This window comes from Salmo trutta, unplaced genomic scaffold (assembly GCF_901001165.1).
Source record: "Salmo trutta unplaced genomic scaffold, fSalTru1.1, whole genome shotgun sequence".
NCBI classification, from domain to species: Eukaryota; Metazoa; Chordata; class Actinopteri; order Salmoniformes; family Salmonidae; genus Salmo; species Salmo trutta.
Genome location: NW_021822597.1, coordinates 343,527 through 359,460, shown reverse-complemented (window position 1 = coordinate 359,460; position 15,934 = coordinate 343,527). Strand labels below are relative to the sequence as shown.

The following is a 15,934-nucleotide window of genomic DNA, read 5'->3' as shown; positions in this document are numbered from 1 at the left end:
ACTACTGCTGTCCACTTCATATGTATATACTGTATTCTATATAACTACTACTGTCCACTTCATATGTATATACTGTATTCTAGTCCTGGTTCATCCTATATAACTACTGCTGTCCACTTCATATGTATTTACTGTATTCTAGTCCTGGTTCATCCTAAATAACTACTGCTGTCCACTTCATATGTATATACTGTATTCTAGTCATGGTTCATCCTATATAACTACTGCTGTCTACTTCATATGTATATACTGTATTCTATATAACTACTGCTGTCCACTTCATATGTATATACTGTATTCTATATAACTACTGCTGTCCACTTCATATGTATATACTGTATTCTATATAACTACTGCTGTCCACTTCATATGTATATACTGTATTCTAGTACTGGTTCATCCTATATAACTACTACTGTACATATGCAATTCTTCAGATATACTACAGATGTACTCCAAATTGTCTATGCATCACATCATAGTACACAGTGCATATATATATATATATATATCATTGCTTGTCCTAATATTTTCATTGACTTTTTAGATTTGCCCTCTGTGAGCTGGGAACACAAGCATTGTTAGATATTACTGCACTGTTGGAGCTAGGAACACAAGCATTGTTAGATATTACTGCACTGTTGGAGCTGGGAACACAAGCATTGTTAGATATTACTGCACTGTTGGAGCTGGGAACACAAGCATTGTTAGATATTACTGCACTGTTGGAGCTAGGAACACAAGCATTCTTAGATATTACTGCACTGTTGGAGCTGGAAACACAAGCATTGTTAGATATTACTGCACTGTTGGAGCTGGGAACACAAGCATTGTTAGATATTACTGCACTGTTGGAGCTGGGAACACAAGCATTGTTAGATATTACTGCACTGTTGGAGCCAGGAACACAAGCATTGTTAGATATTACTGCACTGTTGGAGCCAGGAACACAAGCATTGTTAGATATTACTGCACTGTTGGAGCTGGGAACACAAGCATTTCACTTCACCCACAATAACATCTGATAAATATGTGTATGAAACCAATAAAATAAAATGTGATTGTATTGTTGAAAGTGTTAGATCATTCTCAATCCGTGTTGTGTCTTGTCTAAGAACAGCCCTTAGCCGCGGTACTGTATAATAGCCATATATCACACCTCCTCAGGACTTATTGATTTATAAGGCATTATAAAGGTGATTAAAATAATGATACATACGTACTTCATAGAAAACTGTTACCCTTCATATATTCTAACAACTCACATTTTAAGATTCATTATGTCATTTGTTCCATGTTAAGGGCTCTAACATTGGAACAAAACTATTTGTCTCCCTCTTGATGTTGCATGCAGTTCCTCTCTCTCTTCCTGCATTCCTCTAACCCCTCCCTCCCTCCCTCTAACCCCACCCCTCTGGCAGAACCAGGAAATCCCTCCCCCTCCCACAAACTCTCTTCTGAGGAAACGAAACTGATCTGAGTCTCTGTCTCGTCTGTCTGTGTGAGAGTGAACAACCGTCCCAATGGCTCAACAGGGAGTTCTGCTGGACCAGGACCAGTTCTGTTGTTCTGTCTGTCTGGATCTACTGAAGGAACCAGTCGCCATCCCCTGTGGACACAGTTACTGTAGGAGCTGTATTGAGGGCTGCTGGGATCAGGATGTTCTGAAAGGGGTCTATAGCTGTCCTCAGTGCAGACAGACCTTCAGTCCAAGGCCTAATCTGAGTAAAAATAACATGTTGGCTGAGCTGGTGGAGAAACTAAGGAAGACAGGACTCCAGGCTGCTCCCCCTCCTGCTCTGTGCTGTGCTGGACCTGGAGATGTGGCGTGTGATGTCTGCACTGGGATCAGAAAGCAGAAAGCCCTCATGTCCTGTCTGGCGTGTCTGGCCTCTTACTGTGAGACTCACCTCCAATCTCACTACGAATCTCCTGCTTTGAAGAAGCACAAGCTGGTCAAAGCCACCGCACAACTACAGGAGAAGATCTGCTCTCATCATGACAAACTGCTGGAGGTTTACTGTCGTACCGATCAGCAGTGTATCTGTTATCTGTGTACAATGGACGAACATAAAGGCCATGATACAATGTCAGCTGCAGCAGAGAGGACTGAGAAACAGGTAAGACCAGAACAACTTGTTGGTGACTGTCTGATAAACAAAGAATTAAAGATACAGTAGGAACTAAGGCTGTTTGAATATGAGATCATTGAAATGAAATGAATCCTCAGCAGAACAAATATGAACACAAACCTTGAGTATATTGATATGTCAACCCAGATTCTCCAGATGTATCACCATTTTATAATGTCAAACACTATTATCATTCTGAATGGCCTTTTATGAGTCCAAAGTTCAGTCTCAACCTGTTGATACATGTAGTCCTACCATCAAAACTATAATCATTCACATAGCAACAAATAAATATCATTTAGTAAATGGACCATCCATTTTTTAGACCTTCCTCTCTATGGGCCCTATGTCACATTACTATACTATTGATCTACTGGACTAATAAAGCTTGATAGCTCATTGAAGAGTGATTCTCCACAGAGGCAGCTGGGGATGAGTCAGCAGAAGGTCCAGCAGAGATTCCAGGAGAGAGAGAAGGAGCTGAAGGAGCTCCAACAGGCTGTGGAGTCTCTCAAGGTGAGTATTGTTGACCAGAGGAGACACACCATTTCACCTGTCTCCTCCAGTCAGAGAGAGAGAGAGAGAGAGGTAGAGGGGCCCCTATCCAATCCCACTGACCCCACTGTTGGGAACAGGTTGTCACTGCTGAGGCAGTGCAGAAAGTAGAGGAGGATGGGTCAAGGCTGAGGGATCCTGAGAGGATCCCTGTGAGTAGTAGATCTGTGACAGCACAGAGGGATGGGCCAACCAGTGATATATGCTTCAGTAAGGTTGGCTTCTTAGTGTTCATAGCAAATGGTTATCAACTGTACCGCAGAAATGGAATGTAAATCACAGAATAAAATATGTTTTGGTGGCAGCTGCAGAGAAGTATTTGGTCATACTAGATTTGACTTCAGAAGAGTTCCAGGGTGTGTTGAGTGGTGGTGTCCCGTCCTCCCAGGCCGTTGGCCTGGTGCAGGAGCAGATAGGGTCAAAGTAGTGGAATGGGGTAGTGGGTTTTAATGAGTGTAGGGTTAGTTGGCCTGGTGCAGGAGCAGATAGGGTCAAAGTAGTGGAATGGGGTAGTGGGTTTTATTAATGAGTGTAGGGTTAGTTGGCCTGGTGCAGGAGCAGATAGGGTCAAAGTAGTGGAATGGGGTAGTGGGTTTTAATGAGTGTAGGGTTAGTTGGCCTGGTGCAGGAGCAGATAGGGTCAAAGTAGTGGAATGGGGTAGTGGGTTTTAATGAGTGTAGGGTTAGTTGGCCTGGTGCAGGAGCAGATAGGGTCAAAGTAGTGGAATGGGGTAGTGGGTTTTAATGAGTGTAGGGTTAGTTGGCCTGGTGCAGGAGCAGATAGGGTCAAAGTAGTGGAATGGGGTAGTGGGTTTATAATGAGTGTAGGGTTAGTTGGCCTGGTGCAGGAGCAGATAGGGTCAAAGTAGTGGAATGGGGGTAGTGGGTTTTAATGAGTGTAGGGTTAGTTGGCCTGGTGCAGGAGCAGATAGGGTCAAAGTAGTGGAATGGGGTAGTGGGTTTTAATGAGTGTAGGGTTAGTTGGCCTGGTGCAGGAGCAGATAGGGTCAAAGTAGTGGAATGGGGTAGTGGGTTTTAATGAGTGTAGGGTTAGTTGGCCTGGTGCAGGAGCAGATAGGGTCAAAGTAGTGGAATGGGGTAGTGGGTTTTAATGAGTGTAGGTTTAGTTGGCCTGGTGCAGGAGCAGATAGGGTCAAAGTAGTGGAATGGGGTAGTGGGTTTTAATGAGTGTAGGGTTAGTTGGCCTGGTGCAGGAGCAGATAGGGTCAAAGTAGTGGAATGGGGTAGTGGGTTTTAATGAGTGTAGGGTTAGTTGGCCTGGGGCAGGAGCAGATAGGGTCAAAGTAGTGGAATGGGGTAGTGGGTTTTAATGAGTGTAGGGTTAGTTGGCCTGGTGCAGGAGCAGATAGGGTCAAAGTAGTGGAATGGGGTAGTGGGTTTTAATGAGTGTAGGGTTAGTTGGCCTGGTGCAGGAGCAGATAGGGTCAAAGTAGTGGAATGGGGTAGTGGGTTTTAATGAGTGTAGGGTTAGTTGGCCTGGTGCAGGAGCAGATAGGGTCAAAGTAGTGGAATGGGGTAGTGGGTTTTAATGAGTGTAGGGTTAGTTGGCCTGGTGCAGGAGCAGATAGGGTCAAAGTAGTGGAATGGGGTAGTGGGTTTTAATGAGTGTAGGGTTAGTTGGCCTGGTGCAGGAGCAGATAGGGTCAAAGTAGTGGAATGGGGTAGTGGGTTTTAATTAGTGTAGGGTTAGTTGGCCTGGTGCAGGAGCAGATAGGGTCAAAGTAGTGGAATGGGGTAGTGGGTTTTAATGAGTGTAGGGTTAGTTGGCCTGGTGCAGGAGCAGATAGGGTCAAAGTAGTGGAATGGGGTAGTGGGTTTTAATGAGTGTAGGGTTAGTTGGCCTGGTGCAGGAGCAGATAGGGTCAAAGTAGTGGAATGGGGTAGTGGGTTTTAATGAGTGTAGGGTTAGTTGGCCTGGTGCAGGAGCAGATAGGGTCAAAGTAGTGGAATGGGGTAGTGGGTTTTAATGAGTGTAGGGTTAGTTGGTCTGGTGCAGGAGCAGATAGGGTCAAAGTAGTGGAATGGGGTAGTGGGTTTTAATGAGTGTAGGGTTAGTTGGCCTGGTGCAGGAGCAGATAGGGTCAAAGTAGTGGAATGGGGTAGTGGGTTTTAATGAGTGTAGGGTTAGTTGGCCTGGTGCAGGAGCAGATAGGGTCAAAGTAGTGGAATGGGGTAGTGGGTTTTAATGAGTGTAGGGTTAGTTGGCCTGGTGCAGGAGCAGATAGGGTCAAAGTAGTGGAATGGGGTAGTGGGTTTTAATGAGTGTAGGGTTAGTTGGCCTGGTGCAGGAGCAGATAGGGTCAAAGTAGTGGAATGGGGTAGTGGGTTTTAATGAGTGTAGGGTTAGTTGGCCTGGTGCAGGAGCAGATAGGGTCAAAGTAGTGGAATGGGGTAGTGGGTTTTAATGAGTGTAGGGTTAGTTGGCCTGGTGCAGGAGCAGATAGGGTCAAAGTAGTGGAATGGGGTAGTGGGTTTTAATGAGTGTAGGGTTAGTTGGCCTGGTGCAGGAGCAGATAGGGCCAAAGTAGTGGAATGGGGTAGTGGGTTTTAATGAGTGTAGGGTTAGTTGGCCTGGTGCAGGAGCAGATAGGGTCAAAGTAGTGGAATGGGGTAGTGGGTTTTAATGAGTGTAGGGTTAGTTGGCCTGGTGCAGGAGCAGATAGGGTCAAAGTAGTGGAATGGGGTAGTGGGTTTTAATGAGTGTAGGGTTAGTTGGCCTGGTGCAGGAGCAGATAGGGTCAAAGTAGTGGAATGGGGTAGTGGGTTTTAATGAGTGTAGGGTTAGTTGGCCTTGTGCAGGAGCAGATAGGGTCAAAGTAGTGGAATGGGGTAGTGTGTTTTAATGAGTGTAGGGTTAGTTGGCCTTGTGCAGGAGCAGATAGGGTCAAAGTAGTGGAATGGGGGTAGTGGGTTTTAATGAGTGTAGGGTTAGTTGGCCTGGTGCAGGAGCAGATAGGGTCAAAGTAGTGGAATGGGGTAGTGGGTTTTAATGAGTGTAGGGTTAGTTGGCCTGGTGCAGGAGCAGATAGGGTCAAAGTAGTGGAATGGGGTAGTGGGTTTTAATGAGTGTAGGGTTAGTTGGCCTGGTGCAGGAGCAGATAGGGTCAAAGTAGTGGAATGGGGTAGTGGGTTTTAATGAGTGTAGGGTTAGTTGGCCTGGTGCAGGAGCAGATAGGGTCAAAGTAGTGGAATGGGGTAGTGGGTTTTAATGAGTGTAGGGTTAGTTGGCCTGGTGCAGGAGTAGATAGGGTCAAAGTAGTGGAATGGGGTAGTGGGTTTTAATGAGTGTAGGGTTAGTTGGCCTGGTGCAGGAGCAGATAGGGTCAAAGTAGTGGAATGGGGTAGTGGGTTTTAATGAGTGTAGGGTTAGTTGGCCTAATGCAGGAGCAGATAGGGTCAAAGTAGTGGAATGGGGGTAGTGGGTTTTAATGAGTGTAGGGTTAGTTGGCCTGGTGCAGGAGCAGATAGGGTCAAAGTAGTGGAATGGGGTAGTGGGTTTTAATGAGTGTAGGGTTAGTTGGCCTGGTGCAGGAGCAGATAGGGTCAAAGTAGTGGAATGGGGGTAGTGGGTTTTAATGAGTGTAGGGTTAGTTGGCCTGGTGCAGGAGCAGATAGGGTCAAAGTAGTGGAATGGGGGTAGTGGGTTTTAATGAGTGTAGGGTTAGTTGGCCTGGTGCAGGAGCAGATAGGGTCAAAGTAGTGGAATGGGGTAGTGGGTTTTAATGAGTGTAGGGTTAGTTGGCCTGGTGCAGGAGCAGATAGGGTCAAAGTAGTGGAATGGGGGTAGTGGGTTTTAATGAGTGTAGGGTTAGTTGGCCTGGTGCAGGAGCAGATAGGGTCAAAGTAGTGGAATGGGGGTAGTGGGTTTTAATGAGTGTAGGGTTAGTTGGCCTGGTGCAGGAGCAGATAGGGTCAAAGTAGTGGAATGGGGGTAGTGGGTTTTAATGAGTGTAGGGTTAGTTGGCCTGGTGCAGGAGCAGATAGGGTCAAAGTAGTGGAATGGGGTAGTGGGTTTTAATGAGTGTAGGGTTAGTTGGCCTGGTGCAGGAGCAGATAGGGTCAAAGTAGTGGAATGGGGGTAGTGGGTTTTAATGAGTGTAGGGTTAGTTAGAAGGGTGTTTTTTAGTATTATCATAATTTCCCCTTTTCCCATTTTGTATCCCATAATATCATGGATTTATATTATAGTCCAGTTGAGGCAGGTGAGATGCCTTTGGATATACGACGTAATAAATTGTCATTATCTTATTGGGTTGAAAGGCTGTGAGGTTGAGCATCCCACTGCTACTGTTCTAGATGACTGTTGGGAATATACTAGTAGACAAGGCAGTAGTTCTGGTTGGACAGTTGGAAAGCTTGCTGATGAGAGTGGTTTCAGGGAGTTGGAGGTTGGCCCTTTCTGTGGTCATAGGGGATGTTCCTCCATGGTTACTCCCAGATCCTGTTGTTGATCTAACCTTGGTAGACAAAAGGAAAGATTGGGTCAGAAGTCAATGATGAAGGGAAACTGGTTGACAATTACATTGGTAGAAGTTGTTATGCTTTTTTACCTTTTTTCACAGATGGATCCAAGGGCCCAGATAGTGGGCACACAGGAGCAGGTGTTTACCTTCCTGAATGTGATGTGCAGATATGTAGAAGACTAACAGATGAACTGTCAGTGTACTCAGTTGAACTGTTGGTGATAATAGTTGTCCTCCAGTGGGTGGAGGACGTACAACCTGTTGGAATTATAGTATCCTCAGATTCTCTGTCTGTATTGAATAGTTTATCATCTGGTAAATCTATTAGGAGTGACCTACTATTGGAGGTATTAATGTTATTATGGATAATTGAGAGAATGGGTCTAGTAGTGAGATTCTGCTGGGTCCCAGCACATTCAGGTGTGGAATGGAATGAAATTGTAGACTAGTTAGCTAAAATAACTTTAAAACAAGATATAATATATATTAATGTTCCACTGGGTAGAGGTGAGGACAAATGTGAGATCAGAGCCATTTTGATAGATGTGTGGCAGAAGAGATGGGACTCTGAGCACAAGGGACGGTATTTATATGCCCTCCAATGAAAGGTCGGTGGACCAAGGTTCAAAGGTCAGATTAGGAAGGAAGAGGTGGTGTTTCCTCGATTGTGTTTAGGACATTGTACATTGAACTGGTCCTTCCATCTGGTTGGCAGCATGTGAATGGTTTGTGTCTGGAGGGTATTGTCAATGAAACGGTGGAGCATGTGTTGTTATATTGTTGTAAGGATGTTGAAGAGAGGGAAAGATTGAAGTGTAGGGTCATTGAGGTTGGACGGGGTTGGATGGGGGTTTGGAAGGGATTTGGGGGATGGGGGAGGGTCTATTAGAAGTTAGTAGGGATCTTTTTTATTTTCTCAGAAGTACTGAGTTAGGTAGGAGGATTTAGAAATGGTGTAAACCGTGATTGAACACACTCCAGCACAGTAGGTGGCGCCACGCTCCTTTAACGTTGGTTTGAGGACCGCCATTATACCATAGAAGAAGAAGAAGTTGGTAACGTGAGGTTTTGTCGTTCGTGAAGAGTGCAGCTATTCTTTTGCCTATTTTCCAAATGTATTTTCTCATGGTGGGAGGGTTTGTTTATCGGTTTCCGCTGTTTATCGGTTAGAGTTGAGGAGGGAGTAGGGTAGTTTGATGTCCTCAACCGAGTGGAGAAGAAACGCTGTCTCTTCAGGTGCGTTGTGGAGAATGGTGTGGTGGAATTATTGATCCTGGTCGGTGAACAGGTGGGAGAGGAACATATACACTCTGTATCCAGAATGGTGTGGTGGAATTATTGATCCTGGTCGGTGAACAGGTGGGAGAGGAACATATACACTCTGTATCCAGAATGGTGTGGAGGAATTATTGATCCTGGTCGGTGAACAGGTGGGAGAGGAACATATACACTCTGTATCCAGAATGGTGTGGTGGAATTATTGATCCTGGTCGGTGAACAGGTGGGAGAGGAACATATACACTCTGTATCCAGAATGAACAAGGCGGTGGTTGTGGTAATGTAAAAGGTGAGTCTTGTTACCCGGCTAGTTACCAGTATGATTTATGTGAGGGGGTGTGTTGGTGCTGATTTCGACAAGAGTAGTGGTGTCTAATCTGCCTCCGTTTATTACCACCGAACAGATCAGTAAAGAGTTGGTTCGTTTTGCTAAATGTGGAAGTGTTTTTCTGAACGAAATTCAAGGTTAAACAGGGGAGGGGTGGTACACAGGGTTTGTTAGCACAGAGGAGCCCAGTGATATAATATTATATATATAATATTACTATATGTCCCAGCTGTTTGCTGTGGTTTTGAAGTAATTCTCTTCCAGCCCGCGTTAACCTTGTAGGTTTACCTCAGGTAACTTATTATTAACTAACCTTGTAGGTTTACCTCAGGTAACTTATTATTAACTATCCTTGTAGGTTTACCTCAGGTAACTTATTATTAACTAACCTTGTAGGTTTACCTCAGGTAACTTATTATTAACTATCCTTGTAGGTTTACCTCAGGTAACTGATTATTAACTATCCTTGTAGGTTTACCTCAGGTAACTTATTATTAACTAACCTTGTAGGTTTACCTCAGGTAACTTATTATTAACTATCCTTGTAGGTTTACCTCAGGTAACTTATTATTAACTATCCTTGTAGGTTTACCTCAGGTAACTTATTATTAACTATCCTTGTAGGTTTACGTCAGGTAACTTATTATTAACTATCCTTGTAGGTTTACCTCAGGTAACTTATTATTAACTAACCTTGTAGGTTTACCTCAGGTAACTTATTATTAACTATCCTTGTAGGTTTACCTCAGCTAACTTATTATTAACTAACCTTGTAGGTTTACCTCAGGTAACTTATTATTAACTATCCTTGTAGGTTTACCTCAGGTAACTTATTATTAACTATCCTTGTAGGTTTACCTCAGGTAACTTATTATTAACTTTCCTTGTAGGTTTACCTCAGGTAACTTATTATTAACTATCCTTGTCGGTTTACCTCAGGTAACTTATTATTAACTATCCTTGTAGGTTTACCTCAGGTAACTTATTATTAACTATCCTTGTAGGTTTACCTCAGGTAACTTATTAACTATCCTTGTAGGTTTACCTCAGGTAACTTATTATTAACTATGTTACAGCTACTTGGTGAGGAAGGTCACTGTTCACCTGGTTATAGATTGTAGTGACCTACAGGGATGGTTGGCGCAAAGCCTTCAAACGTTAAACATGTTCTGGTCATGGTTAACTGTATATATTTTTTTTTTATATATAAAGAGGTGTAAATTCTCAACAAATCGCATGTCCCTGTTCTCTTTTTCAAGATGTGGCCGATTTAAACAGTCAGAAGAAAGAATAAAAAGAAATAACCTTTTTTTATTTGTTTCTAAATGGCTGCTGGGTAATTTGATATGTGTTGAAATCTGTTGGTTCGTAGACATCAAATAGAGAGAATGCTGCGCAGGTTCACTGAGTTGTAAACCTAATGGATTGGTGGAGATCATTGATTTGTAGCTCTGACTCAGTTGCTACCTCAGATTATGAGCCTATCAAGTGTGGTGAATGAGGTATGTAGTTCCCACAGAAGACCACAGGGAGGAGCAAGAGAGATATAAACCCATACAGTTTATCTCTTTAAATACCCTGAACCTAACAATCAATCAAATGTATTTATGAAGACCTTTTTACATCAGCAGATGTCACAAAGTACTGTACAGAAACTCTAACCCTACGTATAACCTGTTTTATCCTGAACCCTAATTCTAGGGTAGGGTAGCCTAGAACACGTTTAGAAACTATTATAGTAATAATATTATGTTAGTAAATACCATTATAGTACTAAATAGGTTCTATTGTTATTTTTTTAATAAAACCTATGTGTAGTACTTAGCATTTAACTCTTTTTTTTTGTTATTTAATTATATTTATTATTTAGAGGAGTCTGTCTAAATAATGAAAAGTTAAGTTATTGCCAGACTTTTTAATGAAACCTTTATTTAACCAGGTAGGCCAGTTGAGAACAAGTCCTTTATTTAACCAGGTAGGCTAGTTGAGAACAAGTCCTTTATTTAACCAGGTAGGCCAGTTGAGAACAAGTCCTTTATTTAACCAGGTAGGCCAGTTGAGAACAAGTTCTCATTTACAACTGCGACCTGGCCAAGATAAAGCAAAGCAGTGTGACACAAACAACAACACAGCGTTACACATGGAATAAACAAACGTACAGTCAATAACACAATAGAAAAGTCTATATACAGTTGTGCAAATGAGGTAAGATAAAGGAGGTAAGTTACTAAACAGGCCGTGGTGGAGAAATAATTACAATTTAGCAATTAAACACTGGAGTGATAGATGTGCAGAAGATGAATTTGCAAGTAGAGATACTATTAACTAACTGCTATCTCTCTGTCCCTCTCTCTCTCTCTGTCCCTCTCTCTCTCTCTCTGTCCCCTCTCTCTCTCTCTGTCCCTCTCTCTCTCTCTCTCTGTCCCTCTCTCTCTCTCTGTCCCTCTCTCTCTCTTTCTCTGTCCCTCTCTCTCTCTGTCCCTCTCTCTCTCTTTCTCTGTCCCTCTCTCTCTCTCTCTCTGTCCCTCTCTCTCTCTCTGTCCCTCTCTCTCTCTCTCTGTCCCTCTCTGTCCCTCTCTCTCTCTGTCCCTCTCTGTCCCTCCTCTCTCTCTGTCTCTCTCTCTCTCTCTGTCCCTCTCTCTCTCTCTCTCTCTCTCTCTCTCTCTCTCTCTCTCTCTTTCTTAACAGCGCTCTGCACAGGCAGCAGTGGAGGACAGTGATCAGATCTTTACTGAGCTGATCCGCTCCATTGAGAGAAGGAGCTCTGAGGTGAAGGAGCTGATCAGAGCCCAAGAGAAGGCTCAAGTGAGTGAAGCTGAAGGAGTCCTGGAGCAACTGAAGCAGGAGATAGCTGAGCTGAGGAAGAGAAGCACTGAGCTGGAGCAGCTCTCACACACAGAGGATCACATCCATTTCCTCCAGGTAACTAAACTGTCTTGTTACATGTGATATGAAATTAACTTCATGTGAAACTATTCATCTCAATCATTATGTTGTCCTCTCTGTCCCTCTCTCTCACTCACTCTCTCTCTCTCTCTCTCTCTCTCTCTCTCTCTCTCTCTCTCTCTCTCTCTCTCTCTCTCTCTGTCCCTCTCTCTCTCTCTGTCCCTCTCTCTCTCTCTGTCCCTCTCTTTCTCTCTCTGTCCCTCTCTCTCTCTCTCTCTCTCTCTCTCTGTCCCTCTCTGTCCCTCTCTGTCCCTCTCTCTCTCTCTCTCTCTCTCTCTCTCTCTCTCTGTCCCTCTCTGTCCCTCTCTGTCCCTCTCTGTCCCTCTCTCTCTCTCTCTCTCTGTCCCTCTCTCCCTCTCTCTCTGTCCCTCTCTCTCTCTCTGTCCCTCTCTCTTTCTCTGTCCCTCTCTTTCTCTCTCTGTCCCTCTCTTTCTCTCTCTGTCCCTCTCTCTCTCTCTCTCTCTCCCTCTCTCTCTCTGTCCCTCTCTCCCTCTCTCTCTCTGTCCCCCTCTCTCTCTCTCTCTGTCCCTCTCTCTCTCTCTCTCTCTCTCTCTCTCTCTCCCTCTCTCTCTCTGTCCCTCTCTCCCTCTCTCTCTCTCTCTGTCCCCCTCTCTCTCTGTCCCTCCTCTCTCTCTCTTTCTCTCTGTCCCTCCTCTCTCTCTCTCTCCCTCTCTCTGTGTCCCTCTGTCCCTCTCTCTGTGTCCCTCTGTCCCTCTCTCTTTGTCCCTCTCTGTGTCCCTCTGTCTCTCTGTGTCCCTCTGTCTCTCTGTGTCCCTCTGTCTCTCTGTGACCCTCTCTCTCTGTGTCCCTCTGTCTGTGTCCTCCTGTCCCTCTGTCTGTGTCCTCCTGTCCCTCTGTCTGTGTCCCCCTGTCCCTCTGTCTGTGTCCCCCCTCTCTCTGTGTACCTCTCTCTGTGTCTCTCTGTTCCTCTGTGTCCCTCTCTCTGTGTCCCTCTCTCTGTGTCCCTCTGTCTCTCTCTCTGTCTCTCTCTGTGTCTCTCTCTCTCTGTCTCTCTGTCTCTCTCGGTGTCCCTCTCTCTGTGTCTCTGTCCGTGTCCCCCTCTCTCTGGGTCTCGGTGTCCCTCTCTCTGTCTCTCTCTCCCCCTCTCTCCCCCTCTCTCCCCCTCTCTCTGTCTTTCTCTGTCTTTCTCTGTCTCTCTCTGTCTCTCTCTGTCTCTCTCTCTCTCTCTGTCTCTCTGTTCCTCTCTCTCTGTCTCTCTCTCTCTCTCTCTCTCTCTCTCTCTCCAGAGTTATCAGTCTCTCTCCAGTATCAGTGTATCTTCAGACTTACCCAGCACCGTTGTCCGTCCTCTTCGGTACTTTGGAGATGTGAGTAAGACTGTGTCTGAACTGAGAGAGAAACTAGAAGACTTCCTTAAAGGAGAATGGACCAAGATCTCCACTACAGGTGTGTTGAAAACAATCAGAACATCAACTTTAGACCATTGAAAGTTCCCTACTAGTCATATACATGTGGAATATGGTATGATGATAACATTCCCTCTCTCTGTCAATGTGTTTGTGTGTCTGTAGTGAATATAGTGGAGGTTGTTCTGCCTCCAGAGCCCAAGACCAGAGAACAGTTGTTACAATGTGAGTCTCTTTATTGTGAAGTAACTAACAGTCTCTTTTTACTGCCACTCCTAACAATCCCTCTAGAAATATATAGCAATAGTAGATCTAATCAAAGACTGGGTATCTATCTGACTCCTCATATTTCTCTGATTTGATCTCTGCTGTGCTCTAATCAAAGACAGGGTAGATACAGTATCTGACTTAACTTATTGTTCTGACTCCCCTCATTGGTCTCTGCTCTTCTCCCAGATTCCTGTCAGCTCACACTGGACCCAAACACAGCACACACACACCTCTCTCTGTCTGAAGGGAACAGAAAGGTGACCTTTACAGACCAAGTCCAACCATATCCTGACCATCCAGACAGATTCACCAACACGTACCAGGTTCTGTGTAGAGAGGGTCTGACTGGGCGCTGTTACTGGGAGGTGGAGTGGAGAGGGATAATGGGGGCTGTTATAGGAGTGACATATAAAGGAATCAGCAGGAGAAGAAGGGTTAAGGACTGTTGTCTTGGATACAATGACAAGTCCTGGAGTCTGATCTGCTCTGACAACAGTTACATTGCCAGGCATAATAATAATGACACTACCATAGACGTCCCCTCCTCCAGCTCCCACAGAGTAGGAGTGTATCTGGACTGGTCAGCCGGCACTCTGTCCTTCTATAGAGCCTCCTCTGACACACTGACCCACCTGTACACATTCACCTCCACATTCACTGAGCCCCTCTATCCAGGGTTTGGGGTTCATAATGTTGGCTCTTCAGTGTCCCTGAAATAATAACTGGACACACACACACACACACACACACACACACACACACACACACACACACACACACACACTGAACACACACACACACACACACACACACACACACACACACACACACACACACACACACACACACACACACACACACACTGAACACACACACACACACACACACACACACACACACACTGAACACACACACACACTGGACACACACACACACACACTGAACACACACACACACACTGGACAAACACACACACACACACACACACACACACTGGACACACACACACACACACTGGACACACACACAAACACACACACACACACACTGGACACACACACTGGACACACACACACACACTGGACACACACACACACACACACACACACACACACACACACACACACACACACTGAACACACACACACACACACACACTCACACACACACACACACTGAACACACACACTGAACACACACACACACACACACACACACACTGAACACACACACACACTGGACACACACACACACACACACTGAACACACACACACACACTGGACACACACACACACACACACACACACACACTGGACACACACACACACACACTGGACACACACACAAACACACACACTGGACACACACACAAACACACACACACACACTGGACACACACACACACACACACACACACACACACACACACACACACACACACACACACACACTGAACACACACACTGAACACACACACACACACACACACACACACACACACTGAACACACACACACACTGGACACACACACACTGGACACACACACACACTGGACACACACACACACACACACACACACACACTGGACACACACACACACACACACACACTGGACACACACACACACACACACTGGACACACACACAAACACACACACACACACACTGGACACACACACAAACACACACACACACACACTGGACACACACACAAACACACACACACACACACACACTGAACACACACACACACTGAACACACACACACACACACTGAACACACACACACACTCAACACACACACACTGAACACACACACACTGAACACACACAAACTGGACACAAAATGGACACACACACTCAACACACACCGGACACACAAACACACACACACACACACACACACACACACACACTGGACACAAAATAGACACACACACTCTCAACACACACACTGAACAAACACACACAAACACATTGTGGACACACAAACACACACACACACACACACACACTGGACAAAAACATACACACACACACATACACACACACACACTGGACACACACACACACACACACACACTGGACACACACACACACACACACACACACACACACACTGGTCAAACAAAAATACACACACACACACACACACTGGACAAACAAAGTGGACAAACACACACACTGGACACACACACACACACACAAACACTGGATACACACAGACACACACACACTGGACACACACACTAGACAAACACACACACACACACACACACACTGGACTCACACACACACACTGGACAAAACACACACACACTGGACACACACACACACACTGGACACACACACACACACTGGACACACACACACACACTGGACACACACTGGACACACACACTGGACACACACTGGACACACACACACACACACTGGACACACACACACACACACACACACTGGACAAACACACACACACACACACACACACACTGGACAAACACACACACACACACACACACACTGGACAAACACACACACACACACACACACTGGACAAACACACACACACA

The 15,934-nt window shown here is 45.1% G+C and overlaps 1 protein-coding gene across 2 annotated transcripts; it reads left to right on the top strand.

The window, feature by feature from the left end:
- The first annotated feature begins 1,456 nt into the window (after window positions 1–1,456).
- LOC115182857 (tripartite motif-containing protein 16-like) lies at window positions 1,457–14,144 on the top strand. 2 transcript variants are annotated; one of them, XM_029744263.1, is made up of 6 exons: window positions 1,457–2,120; window positions 2,553–2,648; window positions 11,466–11,699; window positions 12,971–13,130; window positions 13,256–13,315; window positions 13,547–14,144. In XM_029744263.1, the coding sequence occupies exons 1-6, from the start codon at window positions 1,524–1,526 to the stop codon at window positions 14,077–14,079; spliced, it is 1,680 nt and encodes a 559-aa protein (XP_029600123.1). In that variant the 5' UTR covers window positions 1,457–1,523; the 3' UTR covers window positions 14,080–14,144. The 2 variants fall into 2 exon arrangements, 1 of the variants encoding a protein (XP_029600123.1); XR_003873900.1 differs by lacking the exons at window positions 1,457–2,120; window positions 2,553–2,648; window positions 12,971–13,130; window positions 13,256–13,315; window positions 13,547–14,144 and adding an exon at window positions 8,646–8,738 and having other exon boundaries at window positions 11,466–11,523.
- The last annotated feature ends 1,790 nt before the right edge of the window (window positions 14,145–15,934 follow it).

Coding starts and splice junctions, on each gene's coding strand:
- LOC115182857 (XM_029744263.1), top strand. CDS start 1,524: ATGGCTCAACAGGGAGTTCTGCTGGACCAGGACCAGTTCTGTTGTTCT. Junction 13,131..13,255: donor GACCAAGATCTCCACTACAG/GTGTGTTGAAAA, acceptor GTGTGTCTGTAG/TGAATATAGTGGAGGTTGTT. Junction 13,316..13,546: donor CAGAGAACAGTTGTTACAAT/GTGAGTCTCTTT, acceptor CTCTTCTCCCAG/ATTCCTGTCAGCTCACACTG.